The 17,977-nt window shown below is 42.5% G+C and overlaps 1 protein-coding gene and 1 long non-coding RNA gene across 6 annotated transcripts in view; one reads left to right on the top strand and one right to left on the bottom strand.

The window, feature by feature from the left end:
• The window catches only part of Susd4 (sushi domain containing 4), a 194,260-nt gene that overhangs the window by 124,724 nt on the left and 51,559 nt on the right, over positions 1-17,977 (bottom strand). For 2 of the 5 annotated variants that reach the window (XM_048809314.1, XM_015483606.2), the window contains exons 1-2: positions 10,279-10,400; positions 9,513-9,695 (exon numbers count right to left, since the gene is read on the bottom strand). The exons of 2 other annotated variants lie outside the window; for them this stretch is intronic. In XM_048809314.1, the coding sequence (XP_048665271.1) occupies positions 9,513-9,660 (148 nt within the window). In that variant the 5' untranslated portion in view covers positions 9,661-9,695; positions 10,279-10,400. Of the gene's footprint in view, positions 1-9,512; positions 9,696-10,278; positions 10,565-17,977 lie in introns of those variants that run through there. One more of the 5 variants, XM_048809315.1, reaches the window with a different exon arrangement.
• The window catches only part of LOC125618478, a 38,294-nt gene continuing 30,664 nt past the window's right edge, over positions 10,348-17,977 (top strand). The window contains exon 1 of the long non-coding RNA XR_007349773.1: positions 10,348-10,411. This is a non-coding gene — a long non-coding RNA (uncharacterized LOC125618478). The remainder of the gene's footprint in view (positions 10,412-17,977) is intronic.

Raw genomic sequence — 17,977 nt, 5'->3', positions numbered from 1 at the left:
CCCATGGTATCCTCCACCTAGACTCTGATAGAGGCATGATAAATATTTAATGAGCAAAAATCTCTCTGCTTCTCCATCTTCCACATTGCTAAAAAGTTGCTTTCTAAAACAAAGAATGGATCACGTCATGCTCCTAAAGGCATATTTTGTAGGCTCCCAGTTGCCCAGTGTGTACCATTCAAGTTCATAAGCATTGTGGTTAGCTGGGCATGCCGGCCCAACTTGCCCTTCCTGTCTCTTCTTTCTGCTTAATCTGTCTTTTACTAAAGCTGCCCTGAGCTATTCCTTGTCTTCAGTACATATTCTTTCTCATTCTGAGCCTCTGTTGACTCTGTCCTTTCTCCTGGAAAAAAAAAAAAAATCTACTTCTCTGCATGGAGAATTATTTTATTATTCAAGACCTGGTTCAAATGTCGTCTTTGTTGGTAAGCTTTCCCTTACTCCTCCTTTGACCGCAGAGTCTCCAAGATAAGTCTCCACTTACTAAACCATCTTATGGTGGTAGATCCTATGGGACTATTGGGACCCAGGATCAGTGGCTCTCTGGTGAATGCCTGCAGCACACATCTATCTGGGCCTGTGCCACTTGGTATTCGTGTGTATTTATCATGCTAGGTCCCTGCAGGACAATGAAAGCTCTTGGCAGGGGTACCTTCCGCATGATGACTATAGCAAACATTCACTGTCAGTTTGTTTTACATGATATTGATACCTTATATAGTTATGATGATGCATCCCCCTTTTAATGCATTTTATCCTCACAACAGCCAGAGAAGGTCCCAGTATTGGCCCCTTTTCCCAGATAATGAAACTGAAACAGCAAAGAGGTCACCATCACTCAGCCTGCTAATACAGTAAGTAGCAAGGAAAACTGGCTCTGCTTCCTATAAGACCATATACATATCTCCCGTTCTTTACCTCAAGAAATTAAAACATATCCATCAAGTTATTATTAAAAGTAAATGGTGTAGATCAGAAGGATGATAGGGAAAATATCTGGTCCTTCATTTACAATCCAAAGGGAAAAAAATCAGCATGAGCTGTTTAAAGGTCACATACCCATTCAGAACTGTATGGCTCTGCAAGCTTCTAAAAGACTATTTCCCCACTTTGTTTAAGTACAATTTAAACACAGAGGTCACCCCCATCAGCCATTGAATATGCACTGTCATACTATAACCTAAATTTGCAGATGTGTCCCCCGCCAAAACAAAATTGTTAATTTAAAATGCATCCTTGAATTAGATCATTAGGACTCAGTTAGTTAACAGAAGCCAACTAAAAGGACCATTGAGAACCTCTCATAAGATTAACCCTCTAAAAAAGAAAAAAGAATAGCGTTACCTTAGATTAGGTAGAGAGAAGTGATGGGAGGGGAGGGGAGGGGATGGCGGAATAGGAAGGATAGTAGAATGAAATAGACATTATTATTACTGTGTGTGTATATGTCACTGCATGACCAATGTGATTCTGCAACATGTACACTCAGAAAAATGAGAAATTATATCCCATCTGATTCAAATGTATGATATGTCAAGGTCATTGTACTGCCATGTGTAACTAATTAAAACAAATAAAAAATTTTAAAAAAACAGATCACATTTCTACAAAATAAGCAGATCCTGTTGTTTATGTTATGGATAAAAATCAGAAACTTCTGAGTTTAAGTTTCAAAAAAGGTCTTCCTGTAGAGAACTTGAATTTGACAACTAGCTAGATTAGTGTTATGGACACACCAATGCTAAGAAGTCTACTGTAAGAATGTATTTTACCTTTTTCTTGATAGATTGTCCCTCTAACTGGTTCACCCAATTCAACCACATATATCTTTTATAAATGTAATTGAGCCCAAGAAATAAAGTCTTTTTGTATTTTGTTACTCTCAGAAAAAAAGAATATAGTGCACGAGTGACCTTCCTTATTCAGCTCTTCTTCCATGCTGGTAATTTCAGGAGATTAAAGTCACTGATTTCAACAGAAACAGGAGACAGCCAAGTGGAACCTTTATTTCCAAAGATCCTCACCCTTACTCATCCTCTCTCTTGAACTTTAGTTCAATTTATTGGGATAATGATGACGTGATCAGTGATCAAGTTTACTGGGCTCTGCAACTCTTCTCACTTTTAAGAACCAAACTCCATTCCTGCAGGCTGGGAACACACATACACAGATTCATTCACACCCATGCCCACAGATAGGCTCTGACCCGCTGAGGCCTGTACGTGCCTCTGCCCCACAGTGGAATCAGTGGAGGTTCACCCACTACAGAGCTCCCAAGTTTATTGTCATTTCCAAATAAATGTCAAGAATTATTTTTGTTTGACTTCTCTGATGTTTCTAGTTTACCTTCTTTAAGATTAATAAAGCAATTACAATATTCCCTATTAAGAAGCTATTCTAAAATGTACTTTTAATTCCAGTTTGTGAGCAACTCACTTAATTATTTCTATTTGTTTTTCTTCTTGAGTGGATAATTCCTTCTCTTAGAGTAGCATAGTCATCTTTTTTCTTAAGAAATACTAGGCAAAATTCTTCCCTAAAACACAGCATCTCAAGCTCATACCATCAAACACAGCACCCTGCACAGCAGAATGAGTGACTTTGAGATCTCATGAACAATCACGTCCGATTCTTACTTCAAACTTAATCTTGCAGGGAAATTATTACTCAGGCTCACAAGCCTCAGATATCATTTTTCTTTTACTTTCTAATATATACCAGCTAGATTATCATCTACATCATACAACTGAAAAGACAGGTTTAAAGCCTGGCCAAGAAATGCAAAGAGGAAAGTCTTGCTAATAGGCCTAACTCCTACTCTAGCCTTGTATGACCATGTTCAGAACCTGGAAGAGCAACTTCACTGAGGATATCTCTTAAGATTGAGAGGGAGGGAGGGGGAGAGAGAGAGAGGAAGAAGAAGGAGGAAGAGGAGGAGGAAGAGGAGGAGGAGGGGAAGAAAATAGTCAAAATCTCCTATCTTAATGTGTTAAGAAAATTAAACATTGCACAAATAGTAACACTTCAAGCATATATTAGCTAACATATTGTTAGGGCTCGTCCAAGTTGCATGGAAAAGCAGCAGTCCAGGAAAGATATCACCCTGGGAGCCATAAACAGCCCAGAGAATCATCAGAAAGGGATGGAAATGTCAGTAATGGAGGGCCCAAGAGACCAACCATTTACTTACTCACACCTGGCCTCTCAGAGCAGGTAAGAGTCAGGGCATACTCTGTCTGGACCACCTCCCTCAAACATCCCATAGGAACCACTTTCACAGGATTCTGGTCCCTTACTTTCTTCCATTCAGAGCCCAAGGGCAAGCACTCTGGCCTTCACTCTGCCCCAGGTTGTGCAATTTTGTTGTTCACTTGCTAATATGCTTTCTTTTTGGTCACAAAACAAAGGAGTTCCCTTATATCAGAGGGGAGATGGCTAAAGTTTCAAAATATTTGATAACTGCAGCTTAAAGAGACATGTTTGAGTCAAACTTGATAACATGGGAGGGCGGGTATTTAGGGATTGGAATTTCCATGTGTGGGCATGCTAAAACAAAGACTGCAATAACAAAGATAGTCTCAGTTAATAGCCAGATGACTGTGGAGAAGTGGACTAATCTTTCCATGCCTCAGGTTCCTCTTCTATAAAGTAAGGATAAATAACAATATCTACTCGAGAAACTAAATGAGTTAACATGATTGAAGTGTGGAAAATGACATTAAGCATTTTCTAAATGTTTGCAATTAGTGTTATTAATGATTTGGAAACTTTTATCAATCACTCAGATATGGGCCAGTTTAAAATTATGTCACATCTTCCCAGTCTTCCCTGGTTAGCAATAGTTCTTATAAGAATAGACCAATAAATAGAAAAAATATTGTATATGATGCATCTTCTATATCTGTCCTAGAGATTGTGGTGGGTCCTGTTGAAATGTGACTGTTTGTAAACAAATCAGCCTTTTTTTTTTTTTTGCCCCTTTCTTCACTCAATTCAGAGGCATTAATTCCAGGGACCTATTCAGACCTATCATTGCTATGTATGACTTTTTCAATTATCAAATACCAAATGAGATTTCAAAACAAGGCAAAGATAAAGAGAAGCAGGCTGCAAAATCACTTTTCTCATTGGTTTCAATAAATAACTCTAGATTTTAAGTTGAATTAAAATATATATATACATATAAAACATAATTTTGTGCAAGCCTTTTACATTTAAACTTTTGAGAAGACACTGACTCCTTCTTACTTGTATATTTCCTCTGGAGCAAGAACTGAGTCCCCTTTCTCTGTATATCCCCAGGGCATACAACTACAGATGAAAGGATAGATGAGGGGAAAAAAAGACATCCTGCCTTTACTCAGAGTTCAGAACCCATCAATTCATCTTATGAGGATAAGTTGCCAGTCCCCTTATGGATATCTGAAACCACGGATAGTACCAACCCCATGTACACTGCACTATGTCTTTTCCTAAACATTCCTGTGATAACATTTAATTTATAAATTAGGCACAGTAAGAGACTAGTGGCAGTCACTAATAATAAAATAGAGAAATTATAATGTTATACTATAATAAAAGTTATGTGAATGTCATGTCTCTCTCTCAAAATATCTTTTGTACTCTGTATAAAAGAATGATTCATATCAGGAAGGTCAGAGCAGGATGGCATGAGATTTCATCCCACTCCTCAGAATGGCATGCATTTTAAAATGTATGAATTGCTTATTTCTAGAATTTTCCACAGAATAGTTTCAGACTGCTATGATGGTTGGTTACTGAAACCATGGAAAACAAAAGTGCAGGTAAGCAGGGACTTCTCTTATCACAGAACCAAAGAATGCTAGTGATGGGGAAGAAATTGAGTCAAGGAGAAGTTACCTAACCTGCCAAAAACTGTGGAGCCATTTAATGGCAGAAGCTCAACACACAGGCTACATCCATTCTTTAAAGACTACGGACCCCTGGTTCTACACCAGAGCTTCCATCTGAAGCTTTGGAAATATGTCTCTGAAATCAAGAAAAGAATAACATAGGTGTTTTTCTTCATGTTCCTAATCAATATTTACTAGAAAAGGAGCTTTACCTATACTTGTTATTACTCTCAGGAATTAAAGAACCACTGATTCTCTGTCTTGCCTCTCTAGGTCTCTGAGATGAGAGATTTGCTCCTTGTTATATGAAATCCTTCTTTTGCCCCCAAAAGCTTTCGTATTTCATCCTGTGGATAAACTGAAAGAGTTTCCATGCTGCTTACATGAAGGCAACCTTTTGTTGAAGAAATATGCTTTAGAGTTTCAGGAGCTGGGACTTTGTTTACAGACTGAGTTAAGCGTAGTTTAAATTCATGGATTTTTGCACTCTGTCATGTAAGAAAATTTTTCTCAATAAAACTCCAAGACACTCACATCTACAAACCATCGGTCAGTCAGAAGGCATTTGTTCCTACCAGTAGATACATAGCTCAATGCTATGGCCCCATGACCCAAATGAGATCTCAAGAAGCTTAATCCAGCCACACTAGAACCATGACTCAGGAGTGCAGAGAGGGCAGCCAGACTAGTGGCTTGCCCCAAGTTGGAGGCTTGGAAGCAGAGAAAGTATAAACACAGCTCACCTGATATTATGCTCCTTCTCTACATTCTTCAGTGGGTCCCATAGTGCCTGCTATGTAGCATGCAAGTTCCTCATTGGGACTTCCAGGACCCTTATAATAAGGCTGAAACCTATTTTTCCTTCTACTCTACTATTCCCTATAAGTAGACTATGTTGTAGATTAACCCGACTAAACTGTTTCCTGTAGAGTTCAGGCACATAACCACATCCCCATCATTATACAAGATGCCTGCCCCTGAGATGTTCCAGTCATCTCATCCTAAGTGCTACTCCTTCTCTGGGACATTTCCTAATGTTTTCACCAACCTCCAACCTAGAAAAATTACAATTGGAGGTGGCCTCAACTACCATGAAACTTTTGCACATTTGTAACCCACCCAAGAAATTATTTCCTAGATGGTATGGTAGTAATTTGGAAAATTTTTTTCTTGCTTTCAACCAATATTAGCTGAACATTTACTATTAATCAGATGCTATGCTGGGTGCCTGGGACATAGAAATGAATTGAGTCAAAGTTCTTGTTCTCAGCGGGCTTATGGTCTAGTAGACGAGACGATACTATGATAGAAGATGATAACCTAGGGCAACGGGAGTCCAGGTAAGGGCAGAATTTAATGACCAGGGAAATAAGAAAGACAGTATGGCAAGAAAAATTTGTTTTCTGGGGATGGGGTGGGAAATGAAGTGTAAGGGAGGGGTCTTCTAGGTAAAAAGAACATGATGTACAATTCCTCCCTACTACTTCCTGAATTTACTGAGTACCTACAAGATTTCCATCTCTCACATCATTCTCATTAAGATAGATATCATAGTCCTCATTTTATAGATGAAGAAACTGAAGCTCCTAAGACCCAAGAACCCAAGCTATCAAGTATCAGAGCCCAGCCTGAGCTCCTGGTAACAGGAAATTCACCTTCAAGGAGCCAGCTCTTAGCTCCCATCCTCTAAACCTGGGTGACTATACAGGGAACCACTCAAAACCAGATATCTTCTGGAAAGGTTAACTGGGGCATAAAAAGAAAAGGTTCAAGAATGTGGAAACAGCCATGTCCTGTACCTCCCTATAAACCTAGTAAAAGTCCTCTCAGGGTATGTGGTTTTAATGGCCCCAAAGGAGGGCCCTTCTTCTTAACTCAGAAAAGACAACCTGAAGAGAGTTACCTAGAAGTCACTTCAAGTCAAGCCAAGCCCGTGAAAACTCTCAAAAGGCTCAGAAAATTGAATTTCTAGGGCAAAGCATTTTGGTTTTGATGGAGTTCTCCCCCAGCCTTTTCCTTTTTCTCATTATTTTCTCAATTTCTCCCTTTCTAGTTCAAGCTCTTTCTGTAATACTTGTATTGGGCACATGCTTTTCTCCCTCCTAGCTGAGACTATTGTGGTACTCCTTTTCCATTGAAAGCAATCAAAAATGAAAATCCACATTTCAGAACAGGGTCTATTAAATATGTACCTTTTGTGGATAAAAAAAGAAAGCACTCTCTGAGGGCTGATTTTCAGTTCTGTGTATCACCAAAAGATTAGATATTGGGTGAGACTTCTGCTCCCTCGCAGGCCATTTGCATTTGGTAATTGAGAATGATGGCAAGGAGTCTGGAATCAGAAGCAACTTACTTATGGAATGTCTTAGTCTAAAGCATTGCTAATCAAAGAATGGTTTGGGGACCCGTAGGAACTGCTTCATCTGGAAGCTTATTAGAAATGTAGAATCTCAGGCCCCACCCCAGCTGACCAATGGAATCAGAATCTGCCTTTTAACAAGATCCCAGGTGACTTGTGTGCACATTAAAGTTTGGGGAGCATAGGTCTAGAGCTAAAGTAACACTGCTTTTATTGTCATCCTGGACACCTCGGGTGGGTTTCTTTCCTAAGAAAGAAAATCTCTGTTTAGTGAACTCCATAGAATGTCCCCCACCACCCTTCTCTGTCCAAACTATTTATTCATAGAGGAATTCTAAAATGATAAACATTCTTCAACAAATTATACTCTCTGCCCAAAGAAGTTCAAGGTGAAACAAGGCTACTGGCCAGCCTTTCCCTAAAGGGAAAGATCTGAACTTGGGACGTAAAAGACAGCTCTTATTCCCACTCCCTTTTCCAAGGGTCTGAATCTCTTTGCTTAATCTACTCCTCTCTGGGGGGTGGGGGGTGGAGGAAGAACCTCCCTATGGACTACACAGGTAAGTGGAGAGTCTGAAGGGCATGCTCTGCCCTGGGTCCTAAGGAAGTGTAATAAATACAAATGGGAGGAACCAAGATCATAATCTTTAAATCCAGGCTATGCTCAGACCTCACACATCCAATAACAAGACATACATAGATAAATTCTGATTAATTAATCTGCCATCTATCTACATGAGAGACATCAACCAGGAAGAGGGTAAATCATGTGGACCTAGTTGGAAGGAATGAAAGTTAGAACTCAAAGGCAAGAGAAGAGGAGAGGGGAAATGGCCCAGTCCTGCCCATTGGTGTCCTGTCCCTTGATTTCTACTTGCCAGTGAAGCAGAGGTAGTTAGTGATCAGGGCAGGGCAGAAGCTCTGACCAGAGCCCTGGCAGACTACACAGAAACTGGTCTGACCTCACACTGGACCTTGTCCTCTATGAAAAGGATGCCTGTCTCAGAGACATTTCTATTTTTAAAAAATTACTTCTTGATAAAACTAAACAAAACAAAACAAAAACCAGGTCCATATCCAAAGCAAATTACTTTCTCCCTAATTCTGACAGATGTGCACATCACAACAAACACTTTAAGGTTCCAGGTATCTTTCACACATCTAAATGGAATGCCTGAATTAGGGACCAATTTGCTATTCTCCTCCCCCACTTTGGCTAATTTTTCATTCATTTTTTCCATCTTCATCTTTGGATTCTCTTAAACAGCAATATTTTCAAACACATGAATGGTTTATTTATACCAAGCAATACTTGTTTTTCAATCGGCAATAATTTAATCACATATTAATAGTATTTCAGCTCTGGAAACACAGTTCTGTCCTTTTAACATCCACATCAGCATGCCCTCAGCAAAAATTTGGAATGGACAGCAATGATGGACAGCAGTAAGTAGGGGTGGCAGGGACATGCTTAGGCTCTGAAATTCAGACAGGAACTCCATTTGTCTTCCTCTACCACAACCAAAAGATAGCCCTATCCCTCAAACCCAAGTATGTTATAGATTATCCGCCTACAGAGACTGAGGCTATCAATTTTATTTCAGCAAACTTCCACTTTATAGAAGAGCACTTGACTTGCTTCCCCCTGTAAATCAGACCTAGATGAACTAAGCAATCTTCCAGAAGAAAAAGCTCTGCATCCCCTTCCCACCCCCAACATGCAGACATGCTTGAACACACTACTTTCTGAAGAAAGAGAAAGTTAACTTTCAAATAAACCTGTCCTTCAGCCAGTCTGGCCATGTTTTCAGACCTTTTACATTTCCAAAGATGGATCTTGTAACTCTTGACTAAATCCAGAGGATGAAACCTGACCTCAGTCTGTTGAGGGCATGCATAAGGGTCAAAGGTCCACAAATACACCACTTCCCCTCCTCCCCAACACATACTTGTTTCTCTCAAAGTGAGAATAATGGATCAGACTTTATTATTCTTTCTTCAGAGAAGCTAGGCCGGGCTGCTGCTGGGAAGCTCCAGACAGAATGTGGGTGTGTGAACCTGTGCGGGTTCCACAGAGGAATTTTCTGGGAACTCCAGGCGTTTTGAATAAAGGGTAGGTCTGAGGCTGGGGCACAGAAATCCTTGGGTTTCTCAGGCATCTCTGAAGTCTGGATGTACAGGGTGAGGGCGTGTGCAGCGGGGCTGTCCTGCCAATCTGGTTCCCCTCCCTGCCCGGCCATGGCCATCCCAGGCCCTCTGGTCACAGCGGGGTCACTCACCACCCGTGAGCTGTGCAGGGCCAAAGCACAGCGCCAGCTGAAACCACAGGATCACTGCCAAGAGTCTCTGGGGGGACTGAGGCTGCTGCTGCTGCTGCTGCTGCTCTAGAAATCCATCTCCATTGCTCGGGTTCATTCCATGATACATCTTTCATCCACAGAGGGCATCCAGCTTGCAAGAGTCTGCAACCACGAGTGGAACACGACAATACCCCGGGCTGCTGGAGCTCTGGGCTACGCTCCCACTCATCGGCCCTGGGACCCGGCGCCTCAGCTGCGCGGGCTCCATCCCAGTTCACCCCCGCAAGGCCCCCGCCCCCTTTCCCACGGCGAGATCTTCCCGCCGCCCCCAGCGCAGGGTACACTGAGTAACAGCCGCGGTGGGATGCTGCGCGTGCGGGAGTGGTGGAGGAGGGGAGGGAGAGCAGGGGTTAGCGCACATTGGCTCTGCGCCGGTCCCCGGGATTCAGCGGCTGTGACCATGACAGGAAAGTCTAAAGCCTTCTAGCGTCTAGGGGCTGAGAAAACACTTTTCCCCGGGCCTAACCATTTCACTCTTAGGAATCTCACAATGTGGCACCGGCTCCCCCCAGCTACTTCTCTGGTTTTCCCTGGGATCGGGAGGGTCCTATTGCCCTAGTCCCCAATGAGATTGCGCTGTCAAAAAATTCCTCCCTTGGGGAGCAGAACAGGACACAAACTCCCCCTGCCCGGCCTGCGTGCGCCTCCCCGAACTGGAAAGCCCTTTCCGGGCTCCTGGTCTTACCTGTGGGTCTCATGCATGCAGCTTCCTTCCCTCCTCCGCCTCCTCCCCCCGCCAGTCTAACCCGCATCNGCCGCCGCCGCGACCAATGGGAAGCTGGCGCGCCTGCACCTGTCTGGGCGCGAGTCGCCAGGCAGTAGTTCTCGCTCGCTCGCTTTTTCTCACACACACAGAGGCCTGTCGCGTCTCTCTAGGAGCTGGACCGCGGCCAGCTGCCCAGATGATGCGCGATCCACTGTGCCCGCCGCGGCCTCCGCACGGCCTCTGGTGGCCCCAGCGCGCTGCGCGGCGCGTGAGAGCGCCAGCTCCTTACACTGCGGCCGTGGAGGTGACTCTATGCCGAGGAGTCCCGACACTGCCCTCCAGTCCCCACCCCAAGAGTCTCACTCCGACGGGGTTATAACTTAAAAGGGGCGGAGCAGAAGGCGTCAATTGCAAAAGCCTTTTCGTCCCCAGCCTTACACCCCACCCCACCACCATCCATCTCCACGGAGGCTCTGCGTGTCTCCTCAGAGCCGGTAGGACAACCTGAGGCTGCCGAGACACTCTGTTCCTCCCCCGCACCTTGGTGTTTTCTCTTTTGCCAGCTGCAGGCCTTGTGAGCCAGGACTCATGGCCTGTCTTGGGATATACTGGCTTCTCCGGATCTTGGCTTAGGAGGCGCTCTCCCAGGGAGGCGGGACGTGATGGGTGCCAAAGCAGAAGGTTGGGTACCCGGGGCTGTGAATCGGAACCCAAGAGTTCTCGGGGGTGTTTGTCCTCCTAGCCTCCAAAGGAGAGAGCTCTCCTGGCTGGCGATCACGATCCCTGCGCAGTTTGCTCAGCTAGCAGCGGGTGCTCACTCACCACTAGCCCTGACCGCCTGCAGTTCCTTCCAGGATAGGCCTCCCTCTGCAGGCTGGGCTCCTAGGGCCCTCGTTGAGGCCAAGGTGATTAAGGGGTGCGTGTGAGCTAATGAGGTGGTGCTGGCCGGCAGCACTTTAGAACCAGTGGCACTCGAATTATTCTCTAGCAATTTGTGGATATGAAAACCATGTTTCTGGTACAGCTACCAAATCATCCCATGCTTCTATCGACTTTCTCAAAAATCTCACATACTGATGATAGTTGGGAAATTACAGCTTTTACCGTGTCGACTCTTACTGAGAGTAATTTTAACAAATTCTTGCAGGATACATTAGCCTTTAGTAGATAAATCAAGCTCAGTATTTTCTTTTTCCGATTTGTAAAATTGAGATGACAGCTTTGCACAGAATAAGTTTAAAATTTTGGCTCTAGCACAAGTGCATTCCTGATAAAGCTTGTACTTCAGGGCTCCAAAATTTTAGTCGGGCGTTTTTCCATGTTGCCAAGATTCTGAGATGGTCCTCTGCAGATTGAATAATTATTCAATTTTTTTCTCAATGAATTTTCTACCTCATTTTAATAGATATCAAATCCACAAAGCTCAAAAATATTTGTTGACCAGGTATGTGTTTTACAATCAAAAGAGATATATCTTAAGTACTATTAAAATGTCAAGATGGAAAGGAACATCCAAGTTCATCTGGTCCAAAATGGTATCTATGCTTGGTCTCCTCTCTGACGTTTCTAAAAAGTGACTTACTTCCTACTAAGCTCTTCTAGGAGTTGACTCAAAAACCACTACCAGTAGGTTCAGGAATTTAAGTGAAGCCTTGGAATCCTTCTCCCAAATATAAGAGAGCCCCTTGGGCTTATCTGGGGAAATTAGACATACTACCCCTTCCCTCTACCCCCTCGACATGAGGTTTCCCATTGTTTTCACTCCCCTCCCCTATCATCTCCCTGCCCACCCCTTTGCACTAAGATAGATTTTTGAAATTTAATAAAGCATCTTCATGGCTTAGGCTGTGATTTCACTTTGAGTGGCCAAAAATATTTTATTTCACATGCATTAATTGAGCACCTATAAAGACCTGGTTGTTATTCTAGGAGCTGGGGATGCAACAGTGAACAAACTCAAATATTTGTGCCCTACAAGAGCTTATATTCTAACTAGGGAAGACATATAGTGAATAAAATAAACAAAACATTTCATATGTTAGATGGTATTAAGTGCTGGACAAAATAATAAATTAGGAAAGTATAGAGGAAATGCATAGGTTAGAGTATAGGAAAGTTGTGTAAGAAAGTTTATCAAATATACAGCAACTGTTTATTTCTTTCTCCTGCAAATGTCTTGTCCTAGCTGGCAGGACCTCTCTGCTCCACAAAGTCATTCAGGGACCAAGTTTTCTCTGTGTCATTACTCTGCCCTTCCCTAAGGTATTGCCTACATTTGTGTAGTTGAAGCTGGGTCACTGGAATCTCTGGAGTTCAGCCTGAGGGAAAATTGTTAAAAAGAAAAAAAAAAGGCAATTTTTCTCTTTCAGGCTAATAAGGCAGAAGTTAATAAACTAGTTCTCTCACACTTCATTAGTGAGAACCAAGCCACATGGTCATGCCTAGTTGCAAGGAAGCTGGGAAATGTAGTCTTTATTGGGCATCCAGGTGACCAGAAGGAAGAAGAGAATTTGGGGGGTTGGGAGCTAGCAATGTGTCTCACCTTGTGTGGAAGACTAGAGACTGCAATTTTTAATAAAGTTTACTGGAAAGCCTTGCTTAGAATATAATATTAAACAAAAACCCGGGGCAAGGAGCAAGTCCTGCAGTTTTCTGAGGGAAAAGCAGATGTAAGTGCCTGAAGCAGGATCATCCCTGTCAAAGTCGGAAAACAGGAAGGAAGTCAGAGAGGCTGGAGTGGAGTGAGTGATGGGAAGGACCAAGGGGGCTGAGGTCAGAGAGGTCACCTGAGTCCATCAGCCTAAAACACCTTGTCAATGGTCTGATTTTTACAGAGGGAGAAGAGATGCCATTGGAGGTTTGTGAGCAAAGAGAGACATTAAACTTAAACACTTAAACAGGAAGTAACCAAAAGGATTATGTCCTTTATATCCTATCAACTATACTCATCACTGTACACCCTGAGGCCCTTTCTTCCTTTCTTCTCAACACCCCTCAACTCCTGTGCCCCTGAGACCTCAGAATGTTACCTTTGATGGCCCACTGCTTCACAATTCTCTCCAAATATCAAAGTGTAACATCACCCCCCAGCCCCGCACCTTCTCATTTACATAGCACAGACTGTTAGGATGAGCAGCCTGCCTGACCATGCCTCTGAAAAGATAAAGACCGAGCTCAAGGGCCAAGAATAGCATTTATCTAGTTGGTCCACTATCGCTGAGCTCAGAGCCTGGAACACAGTAGAGCAAACAAGATTTCCTTTTTTTTTTTTTTTCTGAAATAGTTCACATGTGAAAGAAAGGAGATAGTACCTCCTTCTCTCTCCCTGTCTTAATCCATTTTCTGCTGCTATAATGGAACAGCATAGACTGGGTCATTTATAAACAAAAGGAGTTTACCTGGTTCATGATCCTAGATGTAGTGAAGTTCACGATGAAGGGGTTGCATCTATTGAGGGGAGGGATGCCCAATAGAGCTTAACTGCCAAACTAATTTGCCATTTTTTTGAAAATCAGTCTTGAGCTCCCCTCCAGAGCTTCCCCAGGGGCTGGGATATTAGCTACCTCACAAACATCTTTCCCTCTCCCTCCCTGCCACGCTTCCCCTCCCTCCCTCCCTCTCCCCCCTTTCTTTCTTCCTTTCCTAGTTCTGGGAATTAAAACCAGGCCTTGCANCCTCCTCCCTCCTCTCCCCTCCCTCCTCCTCCCTCCTCCCCTCCCTCCTCCTCCCTCCCTCTCCCCCTCCCTCCCCCCTCTTTCTCCTTCATAAACCCATACCATATCCTTAGTGGTGGTTGGTCGTTTCCATGTAATAGTTAAGTTAGGTAAACTGCCATAACAGGTAAGCCAAAATAAGTAATAACTCCAACATAGTAGGATTTTTTTTCACTCTCATAGGACAGTATAGGGGAATAATGGTGAGGCAGGAAAGAGGACATTGGGAATTAGTGGAGTTGGGGGACAGCCACCATTCAGGAACCCAAGCAAAAGGCAACTCTGTTGTCTTTATCACATGGTTTCCAAGAGTTTCTGTTCTTTATCATTTCAGAATGTTATAAGATGGTGGGACACACTACAGTGACACTCAGATAGCTGAAACACAGAGTTCTTTTTTATTTATAATCCCAAATGAGAAATGGCTGCCAGACAAGACCACACAGAGTACACCTGGGCACAGAGTGAAGAAGGTTGGACTGTAGGGGGTAACTTATGTATGGCAAGTGAGTTGGGATTAGCTGGGTCTCATGGGTTCTCTGCTCCTTATCTAATTTGAGTAATGTTGCAGGGCTCTAAGGCATAGGGGTTATTCTTAGTTGTCTAGTGCCCAGCCCTGAGGTGATTAGGGCAAGTGTACAATGATTTCATGTGAGAACCCCAAAAGAGAAATAGTTGAGGATATAGACTTGATAGACTATTTAAGAAGGGAACCTAACCAGCCTCTTCCCATTTTTTTTAGAAAACATCAGCCAATAGGAAAGGAGGATAGAGTATGGGCCTAAAGTGGCCCACATCTATTCTTTGTGTGTGTGTGTATGGTGGAGGGGGGCAGTAACCAGGGACTGAGCTCACATCTATTCTGCCCACATTCCATTGGCAGGATGAAGTCACATGGCTAATTAGTCACACAGTTGCAAAGGGAGCTGGGAAATGTAGTCCCAGAGACAACTGATTCAAGTATAGAAGGAAAGTTCAGATTTTAATGGGCAACTAGCAGGCCCCACCAAGAAGCTGTAAATTAATATGAACTCACATATTTCTTTGCTTCCCCGCATCCCTGGATTACTTTCATATCTGTTTCACCTGCTTTCGTGGTAAGTTCCTTCAGGGCAAGGCCGTAATGTTCTCTTGCTTTTGATTCTTTTCCCAGCAATTAATTCTGTATCCAGTGGGGTTCTTAATGGATAAGCTTCTCACTAAAATGAGCCTCAAGTTATTTCAATTTGCAAAGATAGCTCCCACTTCAGAGCCTGGCATAAATATCTGATCCTTGGGAAATAATTTCAGTTAGTTAAATTTAGATCTCTGGGGTGGTTGGGGGGAGAACAGCAACAGAAATATTATCTGGGCCTTTGGCTCTTTTATTTAATTCTGAAATGGATAAATATTTTTAATAAATTTAAGCTTTGGCCTTCTATAGAGCAATATTTGGTTCTTGGATGAAATCAAAAAGTGTTGCTAATGAGATGGTTTAACGTGGTCACCAGCTATGGTCAAATTTTCCATTTCAGTTGACTATAAGGTAAAGGTAAGCCAGTGCTTTGAGACACGTACAGTAGTGAATTACACTTAAAATGATATTTTTCTGACCTTTTTCTTTTGTCTCATTTCCTATCACCTTGACTTTTCTCTTGGTTTCTTAAAGATTCCTACCCTTAAAACCATTTTCAACTTGGTAGACATTTTCTTTAGGAAGTCTAATACCTAATGACACTAGGGGAAAGGGTACAAGAAAACAAACTTCAGCTAGGGGATCTCTTTACTCAACAATCATCCAGCATTTATGGAGTGCCTAAGAGATGCCAAATAAAATGCAAATGCATAAAATGCAAATAGACATTAAACCAGCCTTCAAGAAGCTCAGTTACAACCCACGTTTTTTATACATACAAATTTTTTATTCACTTAACCCATTCATTCATCAAATATGCATTGAACCCTACTATATTCCAGGCTCTGCTCTGGATGCTGAAAATACAGAATTGAACAAAACAAAGATTCTTGTCCTCCCAGAGTTTGCATTCACATAGAGAAAGACAGACAATAATTTTCCCCACCGCTGACTCCTCCAATCCCAAGATGATTTCGTTTACCTGTGAAAGTCTATGAGATTTTATTCTATTTCTTTGACAATTGCTATTGTCTACCAGGTATATTTAAGATGACAGAGTAGGTTCTAGAGCTTAATCTTTGCATTCACTACTCAGCCTAAGATAGGGTTAATAAATGCTTATATTAACTCAATGAATGAGTAATGAATGTGTCTTCACAGAAACATGACCAGTAAGGCAGATGAAGCAGGTGAAGTCCCACTAGAAGCTGAAAGTGCTTCTTTCAATTTTATTGTCCAAATCAACAAAGCAGCCAGACACTCAACAGGGCTCCTATCCACACTCCTACCCTGTTTCTCACTGGTTTGGGGGCTGGGATGGCAGGGTCCAAAAGCAAACTGTAGTTACAGTTTGTACTGTAGAATATACCACAAGTAAATTTTGAAGTGGGTTTTATCATGATTTTTTTATCCTTAAGGTTGAAAATATTAATTTATAGGGATTATAAAAGTGTGAGAAAGATATACAAAACTTCAGGGAATGCTTGGGAAATTATGGATAACCCCTGTGCCTAAAGAGGTTTTTTGTTTAGGGTTGAGAGCGGTTGTTAGAAATACAGGTAGAGTAACTTGTTAAGGTCACATCAAAGAGTTTTAGCTTTTTTCGAAAGACAATGAATGGAGAGCTATCAAAGGATTTTGAATGAGGGGGTACCATGATCAGTTGTATCAGACACTAGTTCTTTTTTTTTTAGTACCAGGAATTGAACCTGGAGTGCTTAACCACTGAGCCACATCTCCAGCTCTTTTTATTTTTTTATTTTGAGACAGGATCTCACTAAGTTGCTAGTGAGTTTTGAACTTGGGATCCTCTTGCCTCAGCCTTCAGAGCCTCTGGGATTACAGGCATGCACCACCACACCCAGTTCAGACACCAGTCTTTTAAGAATGAAGCTAGGATGAAAGGAGTAGAGCAAAAAAGATGATGGGGACCCAATCCCAACAGGCCAGCTAAAGAGTATTCAGGTGTACACAGGAGACATGGTAGTGGTCACAGGGAGGCTCTGATGAGTGAAGGACTATCAGATTTCAGGGGCCAGAATGTGTTGGGGATGAGGGAAGCCAAGCATACAGAGATAATGTCAAGATTTAGAGTCTAGGAGACTAAGCCATAAAGCACTAACAAAAATAAAGAGTACAAATGAAAAGACCTGGTGAGAACAGTTATGAATTTAATCTTTGATATGTTGAGTTCTAATTGCCAAAAGAAATCCATAGGATCTTTGCAGAGGACTCAGAGCAAAAGAAGAAGTGGGCCCAGGAGTTGCTCTAAGGCTATCTGTTAAAGCCACAGAATATGTGGACCTCATTGAGGTCAGGGAGTTTGCAGTAAGAAGAGTCTGTAAAGAACTTTTGGGAACTGTACAATAAGGGAAAGGAGGAACAGAGAGAGGGGTGGGTGAGGTGGGGGCAGTGAGTGAAAAAGAACAAGACAAGTGCTTCTCAAACAGCAGAGGTAAGAGAATCACCCACAGATATTAATGCAGATTCTTAGGTCCCTCTCCTGAGAACCAGATTCAGTAGGCCTGGGGTAGGGCATAGAGAATTCCTATAATTTTATGTTGCTTTGGCATCCACTTGTATGGCATCCATACAAGTTTAACTTTCTCATATGATGAGCAGGGCTCAGCCACCCTTGTAATTTCCAGGTCTACATCACACCCAAATGGCTCAAGCCCACAGTCAGAAAGAACTTAGAGACATCTCCCCTGCTTAGCAAACCAGGCTCCTCACTTTCCTGATTCCCTGCAGCTTTCTTTAAGTGAACCATTCAGGTATTTGCCCTCAAGCCCAAAATGACCCACATCCTATTAATATATATATATATATATATCTGTCTCTTATACACATC

This window comes from Marmota marmota, unplaced genomic scaffold (genome assembly GCF_001458135.2).
Source record: "Marmota marmota marmota unplaced genomic scaffold, marMar, whole genome shotgun sequence".
Taxonomy (NCBI): Eukaryota; Metazoa; Chordata; class Mammalia; order Rodentia; family Sciuridae; genus Marmota; species Marmota marmota.
This window is presented reverse-complemented; position numbering and strand designations above follow the sequence as displayed.